At 39.8% G+C, this 26272-nt stretch overlaps 1 protein-coding gene across 1 annotated transcript in view; it reads right to left on the reverse strand.

Moving 5' to 3' along the window:
- The window catches only part of RYBP (RING1 and YY1 binding protein), a 69600-nt gene extending 44305 nt beyond the window's left edge, over window positions 1-25295 (reverse strand). Inside the window, exons 1-2 of the mRNA XM_028844364.2 lie at window positions 25080-25295; window positions 24199-24324 (exon numbers count right to left, since the gene is read on the reverse strand). Of these exons, the coding sequence (XP_028700197.1) occupies window positions 24199-24324; window positions 25080-25111 (158 nt within the window). The 5' untranslated portion in view covers window positions 25112-25295. The remainder of the gene's footprint in view (window positions 1-24198; window positions 24325-25079) is intronic.
- Between the last annotated feature and the right edge of the window lie 977 nt (window positions 25296-26272).

The following is a 26272-nucleotide window of genomic DNA, read 5'->3' on the forward strand; positions in this document are numbered from 1 at the left end:
TAGAAAAACAAAACCCAACTACATACTGCCTATAACGAACTCATTTCAAATACAAAGACACAAACACAGTAAAGGGATGCCATGCTAACACTATCTGAAACAAAGCTGGAGTGGTTATATTAATAATGGCCAAAGTACATTTCAGAGCAAATACTATTACCAGGGATAAAGTGGGTTTACTTCAGAATGAAAAAGGGATCAATTCATCAAGACATAATTTTAAATGTTTATGCACCAAAGTAACAAAGCTGAACATCACTTAATTAGAAAGCAAAAACGGAAGGGTATTTGGAAAATCCTCACATATCTAGTAACTAAATGACAGTTCTAAATAATCCATAAGATTAAAAAAAATTAAAAGAAAAATTAGAAAGCGTCTGAAACTGAATGAAAATGAAAACACAAAAATATCAAAATCCGTGGGTTACAACTAAAGTAGAACTTGAGGGAAAAAATTTTAGCACCAAACACCCACACTTGAAAAAACGAAGTTTCAAAACAAGGAGCAAAGTATACATACACCTTAAGAAACTAAAAACTGAAGACCAAATGAAACTCAACATAAACGAAAGAAAATAATAAATGTCAGATATCAATGAAATACAAAACAAAAAAGACAGTGAAATCATAAGCTTGCTGAGATCAATAAAATCTTGACAACCCAGACTCATCGAAAGACAAAGACATAAATTACCAATGAAAACTGAGAAGTGACATCTCTACAGATTCTACAGGTACAGATAAGGAAATCTCATGAACATTATTTCAATAAAACAAATTCCTAAGTTTCTTGGAAGGTACAAACTGCCAAAGCTCACTCAAGAATAAATCAATAATTTGAATACCTTTATGTATTTTAAATAAATTGAATCTGTAGTAAAACCTCCCCAGAAAGAAAATCCTAGCCCAGATGGCTTCACTAGTAAATTCTACCAAGCATTTAAGAAAAAAATAATTTCAATTCCTCACACACTATTCCAGAAAAGTGAAGAGGGCAGAACATTTCCAACTCATTCCGAGACCCACATTGCCGTGAATCCAAAACCAGACAAAGAGCCTAGAAGGTAAAAATAAGTACAGACCAATGTTCTTCATGACCACAGAAGCAAATTTTCTTAACAAAACAAACCAACATGGATTATTCATCATGAAAATACATCATGACAAAGTGAGATTTAATCCGGGAATGCCAAGTTGGTCTAGGATTCCTACAATCAAAAATCAACCAATGTAACCCAGCATTATATGGAAAACTATATGACTGTCTTACTAAATGCAGGAGGAAAAGATATTTGACAAAAGTCCAACTTCTATTCCTTAATAAAAAGGCTCAGTGGGCTGGGCACGATGGCTCCCAACTGTAATCCCAGCACGCTGGGAGGCTGTAGCCAGGTGGGATGATGGCTTGAGGCCAGTTCCAGACCAGCCTAGTCAATACAGTGAGATCCCATCTCTACCCCTTGGCCCCCCCAAAAATTAGCCAGGCATAGCGATACATTAGTCCCAGCCACTCAAGAGGCTGAGGCAGGAGGACAGGTTGAGCCCAAGAGTTTGAGGACACAGTGACCTGTGACTGCACCACTGCACTCCAGCCTGGGCCACAGAGCAAGACCCAGACTAAGAAAAACCCCTCAGCAAATTAAAACGGAAAGGAATTCCCTACACCTATTTAAATGTTTACTACAGCTAACATCACACTTACTAATACAAGAATGTCCACTCTCAGAACTTCTATTCAACACTGTACTGGAGGGTTTAGCCAGCCCAACAGGCAAGTGAAAGAAAGAAAAGGCATCCACATTGGAAGGAAAGTAAAAATTGTCTCAATTCACAGACAAAATTGTCTGTGGAGAAAATTCTATAGAATCTACAAAAAAAGTTCCTAGAACCTATTAAATTTAGCCAAGTTACAGGAAACAAGATATACAAAACTAACCTGTATATAAACTACCTGCAAACCACCAGAAATTGGCATTTTAACAGTAACATTTACACAGCATCGAAAACATGAAATAGTGATAAATCTAACAAATGAGACTGAAAACTATGAAACACTGCTGACGGAAGCCCTAAATAAAAGCAGAGATACCTATGTTCATGGATTGGAATACTAAGTCCAATGTTTTGGATTGTCAGTTTTTCCCAAACGTATCTATATATGCAATGCATCCTAATAAAAATTCCTGACCATCCCTTCTACGTCGAAATTGACAAGCTAATTATAACATTTTAAAGGAGATGCAAAGGATGTAGAATATCCAAAATAACTCTAAAAAGAACTGAAGGTCTTACTCTTCCTAATTTTCAAGACTTATAAAGCTACATTATTTTAAGTGACAGTATTGGTGTAAAGAAAGATCAATGAAACAAAATGAAGAGACTCACACATATACTGATTGTTTCAAAGATACCATGGCAATTCAATAAGAAAAGGTAATTTTTTCAATAAATGGTGCCAGGACATTTAGATAGCCGTATGTTTTTAAAAAAGAAAAAATGAACTTACCTCACCCTTAGAAATACGTATTCAAATATTACCTCAAAATGGATCCAAGTACTTAATATAAGAGCTAAAATTATAAACCTTCTAAAGGTAAAGCTATGAGAAAATCTTAGTGTTCTTGGGTTTGGTAATGATTTCTTAACTATGACACAAAAAGCAAAAGTTAAATCTGCTCTTCAAAAGACACTCTTAAAATATATACATGAATCTAGGATAAAGGACAATTCAGTAATGTCAAACAACCAAATTGAAAAATGAGTAAACAATATGAAGACATTTAAAAAATATACAGGGGGGCCACCAGCCACGATGGCTGATACCTGCAGTCCCAGCACTTTGGGAGGCCAAGGCAGACGGATCACTTGAGGCCAGGAGTTTGAGACCAGACTGGCCAACATGGTGAAACCTCGTCTCTACTAGAAATACAAAAATCAGCCAGACATGGTCACGCATGCCTGTAGTCTCAGCTATTGGGGAGGCTGAGGTGGGAGAATCGCTTGAACCCAGGAGGTGGGAGTTGCAGTAAGCCAAGATTGTGCCACTGCACTCCAGCCTGGGCGACAGAGTGAGACTCTGTCTCAAAATAAGTAAATAAATAAACAAATAAAAATACAGGTGGCAAATAAGCACATGAGAACAGGCTCAGCATCACTAGTTATTAGGGAAACAGAAGCTAAAACCACAATGAGCTATCTTACCACTAGACACCTGCCACCAGCCTAAAATTAAACAGACTGACCATATCAAGGCTGGCAAGGATACGAAGAAACTGGAGTTCATACAGTGCTGGCAAGATTTCAAGTGATACAACCACTTTGAGAAACAGCTTGTTAGTTTCTTAAAAAGTTAAAAATACCCAGCAATTCCACTCCTAGGTATTTACTCAAGAGAAGTGAAAGCATATGTCCAAAGACTTGTTCAGGGATGTATACAACAGCTTTATCTGTAAGAGCTAGAAACTGCAAAAACACTCAAATGTCCCTCAACAGGTGAAGGGACAGTTAAATTGCAGATTGTTCACCCAATGGAATATTACTCAAAAATAACAAAATAAACACGGATCAACCTCAAATAACCACGATGACTGAAAGAAGGCAAACCAAAAAAAAAAAAAAAAAAAAAAAAAAGAACACATACACTGTTACATTTATATAAAATTCAAGAAAATGCAAACTAATCTATAGTGACAGAAAGCAGATTAGTGGCCGCCTGTGACAAAGGAGCAGGAAGGAGGAACTACCAAAAGGCAGGAGAAATCTTTTAGGGATGACAGATGTGATCATTATCTTCACGGTGGTAGTTTCCCAGGTAATATTTTAAAAGTGAAGTTACTTACATGCCAATTACACTTTAATAAACCTGAAAAAATTTAAATGAGGATGGCAAATGCTGTGTTTTTATGATGGTTGCAGTATAATACTTGTTGGATTTTCTTAAACACAGAGACTAATTCAAAATTACACAATAGTCTACAGCATTTACTTTAGACAAGTTTTATCAGGAGATAAAATCTAATTGTTTCATATTATTTGATGATGTAGTATAGAAATACAACAAATAAATTCTATTTTTGTAGGCTAGGTGCGGTGGCTCACACCTGTAATCCCAGTACTTTGGGAGGCTGAGGCGGGCGGATCACAAGGTCAGGAGATTGAGACCATCCTGGCTATCACGGTGAAACCCCATCTCCACTAAAAATACAAAAAAAAATTAGCTGGGCGTGGGGGCAGGCGCCTCTAGTCCCAGCTACTTGGGAGGCTGAGGCAGGAGAATGGAGTGAACTCGGGAGGCGGAGCTTGCGGTGAGCCAAGATGGAGCCACTGAACTCCAGCCTGGGTGACAGAGTGAGACTGTCTCAAAAAAAAAAAAAAAAAAAAAATTCTATTGTTGTACAGCAAAGTATTTTACCACAAACTTGTATTTTCAAAATGCTCTATCTTCATTCCAGGTAATTTTAACTGGCAATAGATTGTAACACTGTAGCAGTAAATTTGGTATGAATACCATCATTATCATTACCCACACATACACAAAAAATGCACCCCATAAATTATAACATGCATCTCTTCAGAAATAACCCATGTTGCCAGTTTCACCAAGGCATGAAGTGGTTTTTGTGGTGATTGGAAGAGATAATCAACCTAGCATATCTACACTGGAACACAGCTTCATATATTTTGAATATATTTCCCATATTCCCAACAATAAAGTAATCCTACTCTTCTTCCTTATCTTCATACCAGTATCTGGTCCAAAGTCTTTCTTATCTACCACAAGACAGAGAAGAAACAAAGCCTGAGTTTACTCAAAAGTCAACTATCTAGTTAGTCCTTTCTTGCTTCATGTCATGTGAAAGTTTCTGTGGGCAGGATATAGGGAAAAGTGTGACTTGTTTCACCACTTTTGAGTCTGAATCTTGAAAGGCCAGAGGTAAGGAAAGAAAAGTAAATCAACTTTATTTGCCAGAGTCTTTTTTTGGTTTAATTTTAGGGCTTGGGTGGGTTTTTGTTTTTGATAGGGGGAGGAGGGGTACGTCTTTGAGGGAGAAAATAATGAAAAGGTTAATGATTAAAATAAATTATTGTGTTTACATGAGGAACTTTCCAATCATATAAGACAACTGAAAACTGGCAGCTACACTAACTGTTCTGCATTCATCACTCTCACATTGCTTTTACAGTAAAGCAGCAGAGACCAACAAGCCTTGCTTCCTCTGATTCTAAATAGCCTGTGACAAGAATAAAAAATGTGTTCATTCATATACAATGAAGAAATAATGCACAACTCAGTGCAAATATTCACTAACCTGAAGGTCAAATTATGTCCTCCGTCACAGAAATATAGAAGAATTTTGGTTTATCTATACACTAAAGATATTCTGACTCTAAAGAACAAGTCATCAGTCAAAAAGCCCACTTTCTTAGAGGAAAAAATGTATAAACACAAGAATACCACAAGTATCACTCTCTTAAAAATGAAATTTATAGCTGGGCGTGGTAGCTCACGCCTGCAATCCCAGCACTTTGGGAGACTGAGGCGGGCGGATCACCTAAGGTCGGGAGTTTGAGATCAGCCTGACCAACATGCAGAAACCTCGTCTCTACTAAAAATACAAAATTAGCCGGGCATGGTGGCGCATGTTTGTAGTCCCAGCTACTCGGGAGGCTGAGGCAGGAGAATCGCTTGAACCAGGAGGTGAAGGTTGCAGTGAGCTGAGATCCCACCATTGCACTCCAGCCTGGGCAACAAAATCGTATCAAAAAAAAAAAAAAAAATGAAATGGAATCTACAATCCAGATAGGTTTACTCAGTTATACGGAGGACATCAGAAAGTCAGCTCTTCCTCTTTCCTCTAAAGTCTGATTCATTAGCAGATTAGAAAAGTTAAAATGACAAGAGAACTACACAAAAATATCCAAGATGTATTTTTCATTGTGTTACTTTGCAGGGTTTTTCAATTTCAGCACGCTGCCTATTAACTGAGAAGTTAGAGAATAAAAACTACTGTAAGTATGAATTTTGCTTTATAGACAAGATAGCTGAACAGGAATTACAAATAAATTGCTCATTCCTAAAGCATTATTCAATATAAAACTCTCTTGCCTGGATAAATGATAGTGGAATAGGAATAATTAGGTGGTATTTACTTGACAAGATCATTAAACTGAGAACAAAAACTTCCAGGGATACCTAAACTAAAAACTACATTTTAAAAGATTATATTGGCCACCAAGAAAAACAACGCATTATCTTTACACCAAAGTTCTCTGAGCATGTTATGAGGGTAATAAAATTAATTCTGAAAATACATCTTTCAAAACCACAAAAGGATCAAAATTATTCATGGCATCACCAGTTGATTTAACTATTAGGATTAAATCTAATATTAAATTAGCAAAAACCCCCAATCTAGGGATCAATCTGGTCACTGTGTACTAAATTTATTCACTTCTATATAGAACATTTCCTAATTTTATTTTTTTTTAAACTAGGTACTGAGATTACAGAAGTTTCTACATAGCATCTACTGAGAAACTAACTTTGTAGTTGAGCATAGTCTCCACACGTACTGTGCCCCAAAAAGTAAATGCTTACTAATGTCTAATAAATTAACTTAAAACAAAAAAAAGTTTGATTGAAACATTCCAATTCATCAGGAAAAATGTCTTCTCTCATAAAACTTACTAGATCAAAGAGTTCTGAAAATACTAATGAACAATTCAGAGGCTTCATTTATTTATAAAACAGTACCAGCTGAAGAGAAAGATTATCTAGGAGGTGGCTCCTGAAAAAGAAGAGAAAAAATTCCAGTATCTAAATTATTTATCAGTTCAAACAATTATCTAGCCCAAGAGAACTACAACTATTCTGAGTCCTATTCAGCTGCAAAATCTCATGAAGAATACAGACTTCACGATTTTCTCAATTTTCATCCCCTTTGCTTCCTTACACTGTATTCTAACTCTAGACCACTCCAGTCGCTCTGTTTCTAAAACTTTCAGCCAGAGAGCAGAGCGCAGAAAAGAACTTCAGAAGGCATTCTATGGGAGCCCTCCTAAGAGGGATCACCGTTTTAAAACAGACCCTGCTTCAGAAGCATCCTATTTAGCAATCAACTGTTGTATCAGCTATGAACAGAAAAGTAGGCATGAACTTGAAAGAGAGACAGATAATCAAGGGAACCATCTTAAGAGTAACAACAGAGATGATGCACAGAGTAAAACTGGAAACTGAAATGAAAAGGGAAATAGTGTAGCAGTATTTCCAAGGCATTTCCCAAAGGTTTTAAGTGAATAAACCTATTTGCAGAGGGGGTTAACCAATATATTACACAATTATTTTAAAAAGAAAACATTTTAAATAAGAAATCAGAAGAACAGAATGCACTCTAAATACATTTGAAGAACACAAAAGCAGCACAGTAAGACCCTGCCTCTGAAGATTCAACATCAGGTTACAGTCTCTATCCCTGAGAGCCTCACACAGGGGCGGATGTGGAGCAGCAAATGTAAACAAGAAATTCTAGTACAAAATGACTGTGTGGTATAATGTATCACAAAGTGCTTCAATGATCACAAAAGACAAAAATCAAGGCCCAGCAATGGCTCACACCTGTAATCCCAGCACTTTGGGAGGCCAAAGTGGGAGGATCATTTGAGGCCAGGAGTTCAAGACCAGCCTGGACAACATGGGGGAGATGACATCTCTCAAAAAAAGAGAAAAAAATTATCTAGGTATGGTGGCACATGCTTGTAGAGTCCCAACTACTTGGGAGGCTGAGGTGGGAGGACTGCCTAAGTCCAGGAGTTCTGAGGCTACAGTGGGCTTTGATCATGCCACTGTACTCCAACCTGGGCAAAGGAACAAGATCCTGTCACAGAAACAAAAGAATCAAGGAAGGTTTCCCCTAAGAGTTAACATGAGCTGGGTCTTGAAGCAGAAGCTAGCATTTACCAGGTAGCAAAGAGGTAAGTCTTCAAGCAGTTCTAGGAACACATGTGGCAGGCAACACAGTGGCATAAAAGAACATGTTCAGGGATCACTGAACAGTTTGACCAGAAAGTGCATGCTAAGAAGGGCAATACCTCTTTAGGCAATGAGGCAGTATCCAAGGTTTTTTAAGCACACTACATGATCTATGTGCTTTCTAGAGGTATCCTCTAGGCAGCACAACAGACTAGACTTGGCAGAACAGTTTCAAGACTAGTGCAATGGTACAGGTCTGGGCAATACAGGCTTGTAATTAACAATTGAAATAAAAAATGAAATATAATGAGAACCTAAATTAAGGTAATCGCAGCAGGGATACTAGACAAAGTCAGCAGAACTTGGTGTCAGACTGAATACTAGGAATGGTTATCAATAAATGTTAAGCAGGAAAAACAGCCAATGTACACCCTGTTCTATTAGAACAGCTTTGCTGTGGAGCATGATTCAGTATTAACAATTTCAGTAATAAAAACACTTTTCAAAAAAAAAAAAAGATCTATCAGTGTCATTCTTTTAATTAATATAACCAAGGTCTAAGTAAGAACAGCCTTAGGGCTGCAGTACACCTGTTTCTACTTGAAAACACTAGCCTTCCACACCAGGTGTTCTGTCCTGAAGCCCTCATCTCAGAGATCCTGAAAAGGAGATTCACTGAATCTGGTCTTTGGTCAGTCGGCATTGAGTCTAATTTCTTAGAATGGGGCAAGGATTTGTTAACCCCTGAATGAAGATTTCAAATTTAAAACCTTAATTATAACTTAAATAAAACCATTCAGCTACACATAAATAACACTACCAAAAAATTTTAAGATAAAGCTTTCCTCTTCAGAAGTCACAAAATGCGGCTGGGCACGCAGGCTCATGCCTATAATCCCAGCACTTTGGGAGGCAGAGGTAGGTGGATCACCTGAGGTCAGAAGTTTGAGACCAGCCTGGCCAACATGGCAAAACCCCATCTCTACTAAAAATAAAAAAATCAGCTGGGCGTGGCGGCAGACGCCTGTAGTCCCAGCTACTCTCGCACCACTGTACTCCAGCTTGGGCAACAGAGCGAGACTCCATCAAAAAAAAAAAAAAAAAGAAAAGAAAGAAAGAAAAAGAAAAAGAAGTCATCCCCAAATGCATGAATATTTATACAACACACTGTGGGAGAGTAAATGACAAATTATTTTCTCTATAGATTTTCAGACAAGTAATTTGGCATTGTAAAATTTTAAGAGTCATCTTACTGTATGATAAATTGCCCAAACTGACATAGCACAGTATTTCAGAACTGGAAAGGACAAAGACATCATCTAGTTCTGGCCAGGCTCGGTGGCTCATGCCTGTAATCCCAACACTTTGGGAGGTCAAGACAGCAGGATCACTTGAGGCCAGGAGTTCAAGACCAGCCTGTGCAACATAGCAAGACTTCATCTTTACCAAAAAAAATAATAATTAACCAAATTAAATTGTGCCTCGTGGCACAAACCTGTAGTCCTAGCTACTTGGGACGCTGAAGTGGGAAGACTGCTTAAGCCCAGAAGTTCAAGGATACAGTGGCCTATGAGCATGTTCCTGCACTCCAGCCTGGGCAACAGAGTGAGACTCTGTCTTTAAAAAACATAAAGAAGGAAAGACATCGTCCAGTTCCATGAATTTCAGGGAATCTTTTATTTTAATTGCAACCCAAGGTTTTAAATTTCAACCTAGCATATACATCTTTACATACATAAAGTTGTGTCTTATAATTAAAGCATTTATAACATAAATGCAGGAGCAGAAACTGTGTACAGTGAAATTTTTCAGAAATCCTAGGCATTGAGATCCCTCTTCCAAAATAGAAATCTTTGAAACTATCATCACTCCCATCCTAAGCAACAAAATATAATTCCCTTCTTACAAATTTGCTTCAGTGGTCCATACCGAAAGTACTTGCCAAGAAGAGCTGATAGTTTACTGTCATATATTTTGTCCCATAGTACCCAAGAACAAACTGGATGTCCTGTGACTTCCTCCATATTTTAACTGGAGAAGAAACTGGAAATAAAGCCAGCAACGCATACAGTGCAAACAAAATCTACATATTAGAACACAGAGCCTGAACACCTAATGAAATAGCTCCATCTAACTCTGCCCAGGTAACAAGTGCCTTCCACTGCACCCCTGCCCTGGGAAAGTCAATTACTCACAAACTTACTGCCTTTCACTAGCGATTTTAATGGTGGCACGCAGTACCTTAAAAGAATTGTGTAATTTTCTGAATAAGTGAAGCGACAAACCACACTTCAAAGAATCCAACTTTAAGGCAGTCAGCACAGAACGCATATTCTTGGCCCGTTTTTATAGGTATATGTATCCAAAAGACAGGATGAAGAATACTCAACTTCATAAAGAGAAACACTGCAACGAGCAAAATAAATCATCTAATCTATGCAGGCTTATGTTAACTTTTTACATTATAGATTATCTGAATAGGTTAATAACCTCAGGATAATTTGGAGCAAGGTAACTCCTCAAGTGACATCATATTGTCCTCCTCTAATTTAAATGTTCCTGGAAATGATGGCAAAGTTGGAAGAAAGAATCAGAGGAGTGTAGCTGAAACACTTTAAACATCATATTAAATTGTCCATTTAATTAAATCACCTGTCTTCTATTCTACTAACTGGGTATGACATCAAGTAAGCTACTTTTCTGAAACTCAACGTCTTCAACCGTTAAAGTCAGAGCAGTCCTGACTTTGAATATTACATTGAAAAAAAAAGACACAAAAGTGGCATGCAAAATGTAAAGTTACTTACGTAAATATACACTATCTGAGGATACCATCTTAAGACCTACCTTCTAAATGTTCAAGTGGCTGGTACCATATTTTGCACATGAGTACTAAACATTTGTCCATTCGATCAGTCATAACTTAAAAGGACCCAAAACTTTAATTGTAAAAAGTAAAGATTATTTCATGAACTGCTTATATATTTACTCACTACTACTGTTAAGAAATCAGTCACACTTTTAGAATGGTTAGTCCTTCAATTCAGTACACAATATATTGGAATTTTAAAAATTACCACTGTATAACATATACTACTTATAGTACATATATACTACATATACTACATATTCTGTGCCCAGTCCTGTGCCAAGCATGCTACCTACACTGACTCATTTAATCCTTACAATACCACTATGGAGAAGTTATTATCCCTATCTTATAAATGAAAAATGAAAGCACAGGTTCATGTAACATACCCAAGGTCACAAGGTGAGCAAATGGCAGAGCTGCTGTTACTCAAACTTGGGTCTGACATCAAAGCCCTCACTCCCAACTACTCATCCTCTTCTTCAATATGGTACCCACTAGCCACAGGTGGCTGAGCACTTGATATGTGGTCTAAACCAAACTTTGCTGTAAACCTAAAATGTACACCAGATTTTAAAAACTTTGTTTGAAAAAAAGAATGTAAACTGTCTCACTGTAATTTTATACCGATTACATGTTAAAATAACACTCTGGATATAATTGGTTCGATAAAACATATTCTTAAATTAATTTCACTTGCTTAATTTACTGTCTTCCTGTGACTACTAGAAAGTTTAAAATTACATGTGGCTTACAATATATTTATTTTGGATAGCACTGATTTAGAACATCACATAATACATCTTACAATACATATGAAGAGTACAAAATAATTTTAAATTTACAAATACATTTTAAAAGAATACATTCAGATACTTTCCAATCTTAACAGCTGTTTTAATACTAAGTTAGTAGTGTGCCCAATAAAAATTTTAATCCCTTAATGTAAAAACACATTGTCACTTAAATATTCCAGATTAATTCTAAAAATTTCCTATTAGGAAAATTGCTTTCTTCCAACTATGAAAGTGATACAGACTCATCTACACATACACTACAGAAATACAAAAAAGAATCCATCATCTCAGAGTTAAGGTTTTTATCAGTCATTCCTTCCAGGCATATGTATTAGGATGAATGGTATGAAATATTTGTTTCATATAATTTTATCATTTTGTAACTTTTACTGATTATGAACCTTTTCCTTCATCACATATTCTCAACATTTTTAGCCATTTTGAAAATAATTATAAATTCACAGGAAGTTGCAAAACTAGTACACAGAGGTCCCATGTAATCTCCACCCAGTTTCCCAACATGTGCACCTTCTTGATGATAGCACAATGTTAAAACCAGGAAATTGACACTGGTAGTTATGCATGTCCCCTTTATCACCTTTAGATTCGTGTAACTACCACCACAATCAAGATACAGACCTACTTCATCACCACAAAGATCTTCCTCTTGCTGCCCTTTTACATTTATATCCATCTCCCTCCCTCCCGCCACTAGTCCTAACTCCTGGCAACCACTAATGTGTTCTCTTATCTCTGTAATTCTGTCATTTCAAGAATGTTAATGGCATCCTATAGTATGAGACCTTTTAAGATTGGCTTTTTTCACTTAGCATAAAGCCCCAGGAGTCCACCCAAGTTATTCTATGTATTCATAGTTTGTTCCTTTTTGTTGCTGAATAGTATTCCATGGTATGAAGGTACCATTCACCAACTGAAGAACACATACGTTTTTTCTAGTTTTGGGCTATTACAAACAAAGCTGTGGGCAGGTTTTTTGTGAACATTAGTTTTCATTTCTCTGGGATAAATGTTCAGGAGGCAACTGCTAGGTCATATGGTAAGTATATGTTTCATTTTGTAAGAAACTGCCAAACTATTTTCCAAAGTGGAATGTACCATTTTACATTCTTGCCAGCAGTGTGTGGCAGATCTGAAAAACTTTTTTTTAAAAAAAAAGACAGGCATGAAAACCTACAAAACATTTTTAATAGCTGCAAAATATTCCATCATGGTGGTTCCATAATTCTGGCAATTCCCTAATGATCCCTATTAAGGTCATTTTCAATTTTTTGCTATAATAATGATGTAATTCCTAACAGAAATTTTTATGTGCAGGTCAAACAAATTCCTAGAAGTTATATTGCTGGATCACAGGGTACAAGTATTTTAAAGGCATTTGATACCAACTGCCATATTGGCATCCAGAAAATGTAAATCAACTCCCATACTCACAAAGAGTCTATAAGAATGCCTATCTCTCAGTCTCACTAAAGTTTTTTTTTTTTTAATCTTTAAAACTTGATTTGCCAAAAAAATGGTTATCTTATTTTGTAATCTTTGAGTAATGGGAAGGCTATACATTTTTCATATTTACTGGCTTAATTTGTAGTTCTTTTATTACTTATTTGCATTCTTTGCCGGCTTTTTACTGGAATATTGTTTACTGATTATAAGACCTGGTTCCATCTCTCTACTGTGCAACACACACACACACAAAAAAAGGATTTTTTTTTTTTTCTTGAGACCAGGTCTTGCTCTGTGGTCCAGGCTGGAGTGTAGGAGCACAATCATAGATGAATGTAGCCTCGAACTCCTGAGATCAAGGGATCCTCCTGACTCAGTCTCCCAAGTAGCTGGAATTACAGATGTGCACCACCATGCCCAGCTAATTTTATTTTTGTAAAGACAGGTTCTCACTTTGTTGCCCAGGCTGGTTTCAAACTCCTGACTGTGAGCAAGCCTCCTGCTTCAGGTTCCCAAAGTGCTAGAATAACAGGCATGAACCACCACATTCCAGCCAGAAATGAGATTTTTTTAAAACATATCTGAAATCCAACCCTAAATGCTAATAATGCAAGATAGATGATTTTAGAATGCAAAAAGATACGAATTTAATTGATATGGTTCCCTAATTTATAAACACGCCTATACTTTGCACAATGTTTTCATCAATTAAGGAATCACCTCAAATGCCAAAAACATGGTTCCTATAAATGCTGACCACTTAAGTTTACTTTGAAAATGCCAACATCGGCAAGTCGCAGTAGCTCACGCCTGTAATCCCAGCACTTTGGGACAATGAGGCAGGCGGAGCACGAGGTCAGGAGATCGAGACCATCCTGGCTAACAAGGTGAAAACCAGTCTCTACTAAAAACACAAAAAAGTAGCCAGGCGCGGTGGCAGGTGCCGGTAGTCCCAGCTACTCAGGAAACTGAGGCAGGAGACTCCCTTGAACCAGGAGGTGGAGGTTGCAGTGAGCCAAAATCACCCCACTGCACTCCAGTCTGGGTGACAGAGCGAGACCGTCTCAAAAAAAAAAAAAAAAAAAAAAATCCAACATCTAATTTTTTGAACCTCTGGGAATGGGACCCAGCAATGTGTTGAAGAAGGCTTCCAAGTGATTCTGATAACATGCTAAAAGTTTGAGAACCAGCACTCTAAACAAATTTAGAACAAAAATATTAAGTCTGAGTTCCCTTGTATACATAATTATTCTTTAATGGAAGATTTGGGCAAAGTTAACTATACTATAAGAATCCAATGTTTTGGTTCTTCCCAAAATGAAAATAATCCTGAAAGAAATCTAGATTTTATCTTTATTTTCTACAATTAGAACTCTAAAACCATTAAGTGTTCATAAAACTTTTCCCTTAGAAGAAGAAACCAAAATGAACTCTATCAACCAACAAGCCAGAATACATGCCTTTAAAAATCAAACTCAATTTGTTTCATATAACACATGGCATAATTCTCCCACTCCCACAGGGAATCATCACTTTGAAAATTCAATGAAATATCATTATAAAAGCAAAGTACCTAAAAAACCGTAGTTACTCAAGTATGTGAGGTCCAATGAACAAACTGCTCAATAAATAATTCTGAATAGCGGGATGATGGATGAGCTTGGTTTATTTGTTTTTCTGTTTTAATCTAGGGACTAGTCAAGTGACAGGAGTCCTGATTCTTGCAGTTCTTCCCATTTCCCTGAGTTCAAACATCAACCTTCTCTCATTGGCTACGTGGCCAGTACATTTTTGGCTTTTTTGACCTAAGGTAGTTTGAGCGAGATTCCTAATTATTACAATCTTGACTATTTTTGTAGCACTTACGATATTAAACCTGTTTAAGGTTTAAGGTTCTTTGTAAAAGAAGGACAAGAACAGTTAAACCACATAGATACACAAGAAATCTGATTTGTTCTTAAAAACCAGTCACCAGGTTTGTTTTCTCCCTATGACTAACTACCATGCATTGTATGTATTATGAGACCCAATACATCAATGATACTGGCATCATATATCACCCTTAATTTCATTTCTCGTCCCTCTCAAAGGCTATTAAAGTTTCATCCTAGGTTGTATTTGCTAATGCTCTTAAATTGTAGAGAAAAATATTTTCAATACATTTTAATAAAGAGGTTTTTTTAACATATTCCTTCCACTAGTTTCTTTTCCCAACCACAGGATAATTTAAGTAGATTTTCTAAATTGACAGAGGGAAGAAAGGAGGGAAGAAAGTCATATCTAATCCTATTTGAAAACAAAATTTTCACCATTTACCTTGTGATTTCAACTATTCATGATTTCTGAGTAACACAGTAATTTATGTGCATTGCCCTTACTGAGAATTCCTTTTTGGCACCATAGTCTGTGTCACTCACTGCATGGAACTGAAAATACAGCTAAATAAATGAGTGAAGTGAATGAGTCAAGACTTCAATCTAACCAAACTAATTAATCCAAATTACTCAAGAGGATAGTGGCATACACAACGTACAAAGTATGACTACCAAGGGTACAGGATGCAACTATCAACTTAAAGGTATATTAACATGGCAGAACAGACAACGTAACATTTCCAACAATACTCAGAATGGTTTTGCCACCATTTTTAAACTGCCGTAGATGCCAGTTTACAAATGGGAATGTAGTTGCTTATCACATCTTATTTTTTATTCCCCACAACTGGTTTGGCACATGACTGATCCCCCGCTTTATTATTAGACTTCCCAATATGACTACTGACCACTGAAATCACCAATGGGCAACAGCAAATAGAATTGTCACAGTTATTTAGGGAAGTGTGTCAATGCTCTGAAGCTCAAAACCACTCCAGAAGTACTTTAAATGCATTGCCTACAGCCTCCAAGACTACAGTTCCATGTTTAACTTCTAGTACTTGTTTTTTTGGGGGCTATGGGGGGTGGGAACTGCAACAGAAAAACAGGAAAACTAGTTTTAAGGGCACACTTCATAAAGACAACTTTCCCCTAATCCAGTAACTTTCAACACACAAGATGAAAGCCCCAAGACTTTGAAAAAACAGTTATTTATTAGAACTCTTAACTGGAACTCCTTCTCCCAGTCTTCATTTATTCTGTATATATTTACTCAACCACTACCAAATGCCAGGCATTGTAACAGACACAGCAAACTAAAGCTATGCAACAAAAAGGTCTTGCCCTCAAAAAAGGTGACAACCTAACAGAGGCAGATTGGAAATCAAATAAAAAATACAGTCTATGTGTTATGACAGAGGTATGAATGACTGGAGGGGAATGGAAAGGCTTCCTGAGACACATGGAAGGACAAACAGGAGTCGGCCTGGACAAAACGAAGAAGCATTTCAGAAGAAGACACAGAGGAAAAGTATAAGAAGGTAAGGTAAGGAAGTGAGATATCATGGTCCACTACTGGAAAACACCAAGCAGTTTGGCGTAACACACACAAACGCTGTGTATGGAGGGCAGATGGAGCGATGATAGGCTGCTTCCAGAAATTCTAAAGAACAACACAGAAAAGGACCAAATCACAAGCCCCTTATGATACTCAGGATTGGATTTTATCCAAAAGGCAGTGAGAATCAGGAGATCATTTTAAGCAGGAATGGGACATAATCAATTTGGGATATTAGAAAACACTCTGACAGATGAATTCAGCTTTTCACCCTGTGGGATCTGAACTGCCTTTAAGTTGTCAAGTAGAGATGCCAGGGAGCAGCTGGATTTGTTTGTACTGTGTGTGCATGGGAGTGGTGACGCTAGTTAACGAATAGTATCTGGGAATCACCAGCTCCTGGGGAGATGTGGGAAGATGTGGATGTTGTCACCTGAAGATAGTCAATAGGGAAGTGGGCAAACAACTATTAATAAGTAACTTGTATTAACCTATACAATAAACCCTACATCCAAGAATCATAAGGCCCAGTTTAGATCCCAGATTCAGTGAGGATTTTCCCGATGAAGCCCCAGAGAATGAATCTCTAACTTCTAAAAAGCACTTGCAGTCTCTATTATGTACCTGCTCATTCCATGCCTACCATAGCGTTCACATCACTGGGTGCTTCACTGGCTTTCCTCTTATGGTCTCATCTGTCAACAGGTCTGCTAAGTTCCTTGAAAGCAGGAATTTTCCCATTTATTCAACCAATGCCTCGAAAAAGAAATGACTGATAAACAATACTATTGATGAGAGGCAAAAGCTGACTCCTTTTACGTCCTCTAGAAAGTTGTACACACCGTGTTTCATTCCTTTTGCATAATGATGCCTGGAGGAGACAGCTGTTCAAGTATGTGGGTAATAAACACAGGGTGAAGACAGGTCCTCCCTCTAGAACGTGTAAGGAAGGGTCTGCATGCAGAGTTGAATGCCTAAGATATTCTTAGGATAGAACAGCACTGGTAAAATAAGCAAGAACTGCACACAACAACATGAATGAATCCTGCACACCTGACCATGAGTAAAACAAGCCAGATTCAGAAGTATATGTATGTACCACAGTGCATACACTGTGGCTACTAAGCAAAGTGGTACATACAGTATATACACTTCTGAGTCTGGCTTGTTTCACTCACTGTGGAGTATACTGTATATACATATATACACAGTGGTACATACAGTACTTACTGTGTACTGTATTCATAGTATACTCCACTTGCAGAAAGTTCAAAAACAAGCACAACTGATCTCTAGTATTAAAAGACAGGATGGGGGTGGGGGAGGTGGTCCACAGGGGACAATGTACAAGGGGCTTCCAGTAATGTTCTAGTAAGGTTCTCTTTAAGAATCTGATTAAGAATCTAGGTGCAAGCCAGCACAGTGGCTCATGCCTATAATAACTCCTCTCTGGGAGGCTGAGGCAGGAGGATCCCTTGAGCCCAGAAATTCGAGACTAGCCTAGGCAACATAGGGAGACCCTGGCTCAAAAAAAACAAAAAAAAAAAAAAAAAGCTCTTAAAAATGTGCCAGGCATGGTGACACATGTCTATGGTCCCAACTACTCAGAAGGTTGAGGTAAGAGGATCACCTGGGCCCCAAAGTTGGGGCTACAGTGAGCTGTGATCACACCACTGCACTCTAGCCTGGGCAACAGAGCCAGAAACCTGTCTCCCAAAAAAAAAAAATCTATCTGGGTGCTAGTTGCAAAGTGTGCTCATTTTGCAAAAGTTTATCAAATCCTTATACTTACTTGTGCACTTCTGTGTATGCTACAGTAGGAAAAGTTTGTACCTACAGGTAAAAAGGGAAGTGGGAGTACTAGTTATGAAAAGTAACACAAAAGATGCCACAAAGAGAAAAAGCATGGGTAATGAGGCAAAAGAGAGAACAAGGGCCAGAAAGACTGTAGAATGTATTAGCTCAAGTCATTTAGGACACGAGAGACCTACTATTTACTGAAAGTACTAATGAACTGAGTTAGTTCTAATAACTATTTTGGCAAACTACAGCTACTTGAGAAAGTTTTTCTTAATCTTAGAATTTTCTTCAGCACTTACTGAAATACACAACAAATATATGCCACATGAATAAATAATATGTAAGTGAATCCATTCATAATCTTCCACCTTAATGACTAATAAAAATACTAGTAAATTAGCTGGCCTGGGCTTAGTCTACAACATGCAACTAAGTTTACCAGTTTAGTAGCCTATGCACAAGGGCTCCAAATCTAAAAGCTGTCCGTCCCCCCAACCAAACGAGCTAAATGGCACAGGTAAACCTACTTAAGAATTATCCCTGGCTCCAAAAGGAAGTAGCCTTACTTTTTCCTAAAAAAGTAAATGCATTATCTCAACACTGTCTATAAAGCAGTCACTCCACCCAGTTCTCATCACTCTGTGTAGTTCCTTATCCTGTTCTAAATTCTTCATAACACTTGTCGCTAGCTGAAATTCTTATTTTTCTGTTCATTTGTTTACTTTCTCTTCCTGTCCATAGTATTTTAAGCTCCATAAGAACAGGGACCTGGTCTGTCTTTACACCACTGTACACCAAGAGCACAAATGGCTGTGTGCTCAATAAAAACTTGTCAAATGACCACAACTACTCAGGTAATTTACTTTAAGGTCACCAAGTACACATAAGATCAAGTCATACCAATAAATCAGTAAGTCCAATGCAACAGTAAACACAAAATAAATTATTACTCTGTTCCTGGGTAAGAATGATCTTAAAATTGTACCAGTTTTCAGCTTGAAAGGTTTGATAAAGTTTCATTTGGAAGACAGGTAATTTTTACGTATTTTTATGGAGAATTTTTATGAAAGACAAACACTACAACAAAAACAATATGACGAAAGGAGCAAAACCACTGCTGTGGATTACCAGGAAACATGAGTAAGAGGCTTGGCTTTGCCCAGTGCAGGTATCTTATCTTATTCTGGGAGTTTTTCTACCTAAAAAGCATCACAAGATGATGCCTTTTTGAAGATTCCAGCAAAGATCATAACTATGTCATGTTTTTCCATAAAACTTCTAAAGTACTTCATGACTGTTCAAGAGATTTTGGGTTGCAGGGTATCTCAATTTAAGGGGGGGATGGACAGTCCAAAGTTACAACTGCGAAAAACTGGTAAGTTCTCAAACAAGGGAAACATTACATATAAAACAGCTGCTAAGAAGCAATTCAATATCCTGAATACCAACTTTTTCCAAAGATAATTATTTCTACACAATTTTATTCTACACCTAATTTTCTCACTCATACTTGTCTACAAAAGCTCCAAAAACAGCCAACTTTTTCAGAGCGGCAGTATTCAAATAAACAAGGATGAAATAAAACATGATCTCAATACAGTGATACATTTCTGGAGTTGAAGACCAGAAAGTTCTAAACCTACGGTAATTAGCCAAAGTAAACGTTTTCCAATTTTGCAAGTGACTGTGATTAAGCAGTAGCTGAAAGTAAAAATGCAGGACTACTATCAAGGGAACACTAATCAACAACTATATTCAGCAATGTCTTGGTAATTTTTATTTTACAATTAAGGTAACATTGAATGCAGAGAAATAACAAGACCACAAAAGTAAAATTAAATCACCAAGTCTAAGAAGCTACTCTGCCCAACCTTGAGAAATACAACTTAACAAAACAACAGTTAGGGGGTGGGCAAATCCCAGCACTTTGCGAGGCCAAAGGAGGAGGATCCCTTGAGGCCAGGAATTCAAGACCAACCTGAGCAACACAGCAAGACCCCGTCTCTACCAAAAAAAAAAAAAAAACCACCACAACAACAAAAAAAATTAGCTGGAACTGTAGGAAGGTAGAAAATACAAAGAAAAAAAAACAAAACAAAAACACAGTTGGGTACATTCATTCATTTGCAGTTTTTTTTCTACTTTTGGAAGCTGGTATCCTCTTTCTTGAGACTGGCAAAGCAGGATGGGAAATACTACTTTAGCTATCATTTAAGGAACGGATAGTGTTTCTCCCCCAGCCACTTGCCACCTTCCACACACATTCTAACATACACTCTTTTATTTTCTACCTTGAAAGGCTCAGAGTACATCAGCATGGTAGGGAAACAACACCTGTTGCCCATGACGTCTCCATTCTGTTGTGTTAAAGACTTACAGAATGGATATGAGGAAACCATTTGACATGATGGAAATGTTCTAAAACTGGGTTGTGGTGATGGCTGCACAACTCTTCAAAATGACTAGAAATCATTGATTTGCACACTTATAATGGGTGTTATAAGTAAATTATCATTCACGCCTGCAAGGCAGGAGGATCACTTGAGGTCAGGCGTTCAAGACAAGCCTGGGCAACAAGGCGAAACCTTGTCTCCACAAAAAATACAAAAATGTGCCGAAGGTGGTGCACACCAATAGTCCCAGCTACTCAGGAGGTTCAGGTAGAAGAATCGCTTGAGCCAGGGAGGTTGAGGCTGTAGGGAGCCACGATCAAGCCGCTGCACTCTAGCTTGGATGACAGAGCAAGACCCTGTCTCCAAAAAAAGGATATACATAACCAGAAAGGCATCAAGAGTAGACAGTCTAGTTAGAAAAACAAGTGTATCAAAGAACCAAAGAAACCCAACACGTATTGACAATACATCTAACATACAGATCTCTCCTGCTGCCCCTGAACCTCCACACAGCCTAGGTCACCTTCTTCCCTTAACAGATTCCTTAAGACCATCTCATCGTTCATTCGGCTCTATTGCTGCTCCAAAAAGAAGAAAAAAGACTTCATTCTCAATCACCTTAACACTTCCACCTGCAGAATTAAAAATATCTGATGTACATGGTAACAGTGAAATGGGGCCAGGTGATTTTGTAAAAACTAACTATCCTTGTCCAAAAGAAATGGAGAAGAAGGAATCCTTCTAACTGATTCCCTAAGCCAGACCCCTCCTTCCGTAGAGCCTTTATAATTGGAATTATGGTCATTCCCATACATGGTTTATCAACCTTTTAACACTCCCCTCGACTCTCTCCAATCCCTTCAGCAGCATCTTTCATATCCTACGAATTTAATAAGTGTTCTTTAGACGAATGGCAGTATTTTCCCGATCAAATCAGCAGTATCAACTCTACCCTCAAAGGGCAAATATAGTTCTCTATCATACCGGCCTACCACTAAGTCATAGGTGGTTTCCTTGGTTGACTGGTAGATGATCAGTGATGAGAATGATCAAAAACTGCCAAATAACCACCGGCTAGCCAACTAGCTAGAATTCTTAAAATACATAACACCAGCTCAGAGCAATGAAACACAATTTCTGTGCCCCGAAACAAATTATTCTAAAAATCACAAATATTTGCCTATTATCCAGCATTCAAAACACAAGTTTTCTACTGCCATCATTCAATACCAAGTCTGATTAAAACTACACAAGACAGAAAATGTCAAGTTCATATTCAAACCTTTGAGGTACAAAAAAAATACAAGAAGCCCAAGAAAAAAAAACATGGCAGTAACCAGTATCACAAAGAGATTAACCAACAGTTAACACACGAGACAGGATAGGATGAAAACCTGTCAAACTCACTTCTCCACATAAAACCTGTTCATAATGTAGGAAAACCAAAACGTTATTTGTATTCCAATCAATGATGACTTCTGAATAGCTCTAGAACACCAAAATATTGACAATAACCAAATTGAAACAAATTGTGGCCAGTTAAGAGTGTCATGAATGGACACAGTTTTCAGTCCTCATACCTGTTAAATCTGTACTCAAATCCTATTAAATGGCATCAGAAAATTACTCGAAGACCCTTAAAGTACATGCCTTTCCTTGTTCCTGAATAGATTCTAAAATATTTTCACTGTGAATAATTCAGTATTTGTAAGCGAAGTTTCAACTGTCATCTGTGGCTCTGAAAAAAACTTTAAACATATATACTGTTTTCAAAAGTCAAAACCTTCCATGTGCTTCCGAAAAATTGATGAGTAAGGTTTTTTTAAATGCATGTTAAAAACTGAAATGCATTTCATTATGAGATAATCATTCCCAGCAATAAATCAGACATAAACTTTTGAATTTGGTTTACGTTTCTCTTCACCAGTAAGATTCTCAAGTTCTTAGGAGTTTCCTAGTCATTTACTTGAACATCATCTACGGTAACACTCAAAGCAAAACCACAATAAAGAGGTTTGGCCTCTGAGGGATTCTACATGTAAAAAACATTACTCATAAATAATATACAATCACTACTGCTTTAAGTAACAAATACATTTCTAAAAACTTTCATGCCATTTGATGGAATTCCCTATTTTAGACAGCAAAACAAAATCTATGAAACTACTGATGCGTGTTTTTTACTTTAGATATATTCCATGATAATACAAAAATGCACTTAAAACAACGTATGGGGTAATATTTTTAGTTGAGTATTTTTATTCAAAGGTCTCATTATTCAAAGAGTGCAATTCACAGAAACAATAATTAGGCCAATTAATCCCAGAGTTAAGATTATTTTGGGTTGCCCAGTAATCCTATTTAATCCCAGGTATAAATAAACCAATGAAATCTTAACATGACATATTCATCTAATCAAAGAACAATATCCAGTTGGCACTGTGAAGTACTACTACACAGTCATACTGGAATGTCACCAATTCAAAAACAGTACCTGATAAAATGAGACTTTTGGCAATCAACTGTAATGTTTTAAAGGATTCACCAAAAACTCATTCTGTCTCACACAAGCCAATGCCTGTTCACTAAATGACACCAAGAACAGTTTCAAACTCTAACGTCAATGAAACAAATTCCAGACACAAATTATAACATGACCGGAAGACTACAAAATCAGTCTTGACATTTTATCCAAGTATTTATGAATGTTAAATCTAAAGTAGTTCAACTCATTTTAATATCACATGCAGTTTACGACCTTCATCAAAATGGAAAGGAATTCTTTCAACATTCTTTTAATCATAATACAGCTTTAAACACAAACTTCCATATAGTTACGCCCATTTCACCATTGTACAAAATCGTCCCCCATCACCACGCCACATAAGCTAGTCAAAGGAAAAAAAACAAAACAAAACAAAACTGACAGCTCAGCCTCCCACAAAATGCACTTACTTTATCAAATAGCGACATTTATTTTCCAGTGCAAGAAAGTAACAGACATTTGCAGCTCAATACAGGAAAAGCACAGCCAGCCTTACTACCCCCACTAAATTTCTCAGACAAGAGAAAAATAACTCGGGACAGGCAAATTAAAACCACTCTACACATGGCAAAAATATAAAAGGTCTATGTCCTACAATCCATAGCGATAGTACTGCTTCCTCTCTTCCCCAGTCAATACCAATAAGCCAACAGACACAAGTGTCAAATAAATCCAGTGTCTGTTTGAAATAAGATGAAAACCTGGGAAAATTCCCTCCCATAAATCATTTAGTGAACACAAGGCTTTTCACCCAACACATAATACACTCAACCCAAAAACATACACAACCCACCCCCAAATGCAAAAAAAGCCTTAATCAACAAGTTGGAAAGAGGACAGAAAGTAAGGCTCACTACCCTCTCCCTCACTTTAAAAAACAAACAAAAAAAAAAGTCCTTTAACAAAAGGTAACACAGATCTTCAAGTACCTGGTGGAGGTGCCTTTCCTCACATCGCAGATGCTGCATTTAAAGGCTTCAGCACTGTTTCTGAAGGTGCAGACGCTACAATCCCAAAACCCCTCGTCTGCGGCAGGTTTCGCTTGTCTTTTTGGCCTTCGGAGGAGTGGAGAGTGGGGGGAAAGGGAGGGCAGAGGCAGGGAGCAGGAAAACGGGGGAGAGACAGCAAAACACAAGCGCGGGTGAGCCGTCGTAATTTCGCAGGAATCCAATGCTGGAAACTTCGCTCGAGAGACCACCCACCCACCCTTTCCGGGGACTGGAAGAGGGAGCGAGGAAGGGAAGGGGGCGCCCCCACTGGCACCCTGCAAGCCCCGGGCCCAGGCCGGATAGCCTTGCACACCAGGCGGTGGCGGCGGCGCCCCGGGAAGGGCCGCGGCGGGCGCAGGAAGCGGGCGGACTTGTGGACTTGAGCGTGGGGCTGGGGGGGCCGGGAGGGGAGCCGCGGGCCGGATCTGGAGGGGGCGCGCAGGGGCAGCCCGAGGCCGGCGGCGGGGAGTGGGCCGGCTCCTTCCCTCTCCCCTCCCAAGCTCGCGCCCTCCCTCCCTCCCCACCTGGTTAAATCTCCCTTTGTCTGGGAGGAGTGGCGGCGGCGGCGGCGGCGGCGACGGCGGCGGAGGGCGGCTGAGGAGGAGCCGCCATGGCTGCGGCGCGCACGGCCGCCGGCCCCGAGCGGGAGCGACACCGCCTCCCGCCGCCGCCGCCACCGCCCGCCGCCTCCCCCCGCCCCCGGATCTCCATCTTAGCAGCGCCTCCCCCCGCCCCGGGTGGCTCCGGGGCCTAGTCGTTGCCGGCCCCCGCCCGCCCCCAGCCCTCCCTCCCCTTCCGCCCCCTCCGCTCGGAGCAGGTACCTGGTCGGGCTCTTCTTGTCGCCCATGGTCATGGATGGGCTGTACCCCCGCCCCCCCCAAGCCGAAACCGGCGCCGCTCGGAGGAGAAACGCCGTCCGGGGAGTCGTCGCGGACCGGCCCCCCTCCCTCCCCCGCGCCCGCCCGCCCGCCCTCAGCCGCTGGGGCTCGAGCTCCGGCCGCCGCCGCCGCCGCCGCTGCCAGTCTCCGGACGAGACTAGTCCCCGCCAGCGCCGCCTCCGCCGAGTGACTGACGAGGGGCGGGGCCGGGCGCCGCGCGTCACGCGCCGTGCGGCCAATGGGAGGGCGGCGGCCGGCGCCGCGAGGGCGGAGGCGGGGCGCGGGGGAAGGCGGGGCGTGGCGGACGTGGGCCGGGCCGTCGGTGTGCGTGCCCGGGAGTGTGTGCGCGCTGGGGGCGCGCGTGCCTGTCGGTGGCCCCGCGGCCCGGCGCGGCGGAGCGTGCAAGCCCGGCGGAGCGCACGTGGCCGCGCCCGGGAGCTGGCAACTGGCTTCGGGCCTCGCACAGCCGCCCCGTGAGGCTGTTGCTGGGACCCCGGCCCCGAAGCCGCCCCGGGGAAGTAGTTCCACGCAGTTTGCGCGCGCCGCGGGAGCTTGCAACAACCTCACCGCTCGCAGCGCCTCGAGGCTTGCAGTGCCCTGGGGGCCGACAAGGTCCTCCTTTGGACCGCTTTCCCCCGCGCCCTTCTGTTCCTCTGCCACGCGGAGCTTTGTATTTGCCTCTTCTGAAGTCCCTGCCTCCGGCCGAGACGCTAGCCCGAAGCCCCCCTCCCTGTCAGGCCCCTGACGCGGGAGAGAACTGTGCAGAAAGGGTGTGGCATAACTAAATGCCCCAGGCCAGACTCAGCTCCTGCTGGCGGACTCCTACTGGGATCCTCCTCTCCCCTGGAGTCTAAAGAGGGCGTTTCCTTAGGGAAGTTGCTATTCAAATTCTGGCGACCACATGCCCGCTTTAAAACCTCGTTCCTCAGCTCCTTCATCTCCAATATGGGGCTAATCCTCACAGGGTTGTTTTGAAAATGCAGAGAAATCATGCATGGAAGGTTCGCTGATGGATGCCTGGTATTCACGAAGGACCAAAACAAGATATTGGGTATTAGGAGCTGTTATAACTGGGCCTGAATTGTGCACCATTCCTCCCGCGTTCGATTTTTGAAGTCGAGGAACAGGGTAGTGCC

This window comes from Macaca mulatta, chromosome 2, assembly GCF_049350105.2.
Source record: "Macaca mulatta isolate MMU2019108-1 chromosome 2, T2T-MMU8v2.0, whole genome shotgun sequence".
Classification (NCBI taxonomy): Eukaryota; Metazoa; Chordata; class Mammalia; order Primates; family Cercopithecidae; genus Macaca; species Macaca mulatta.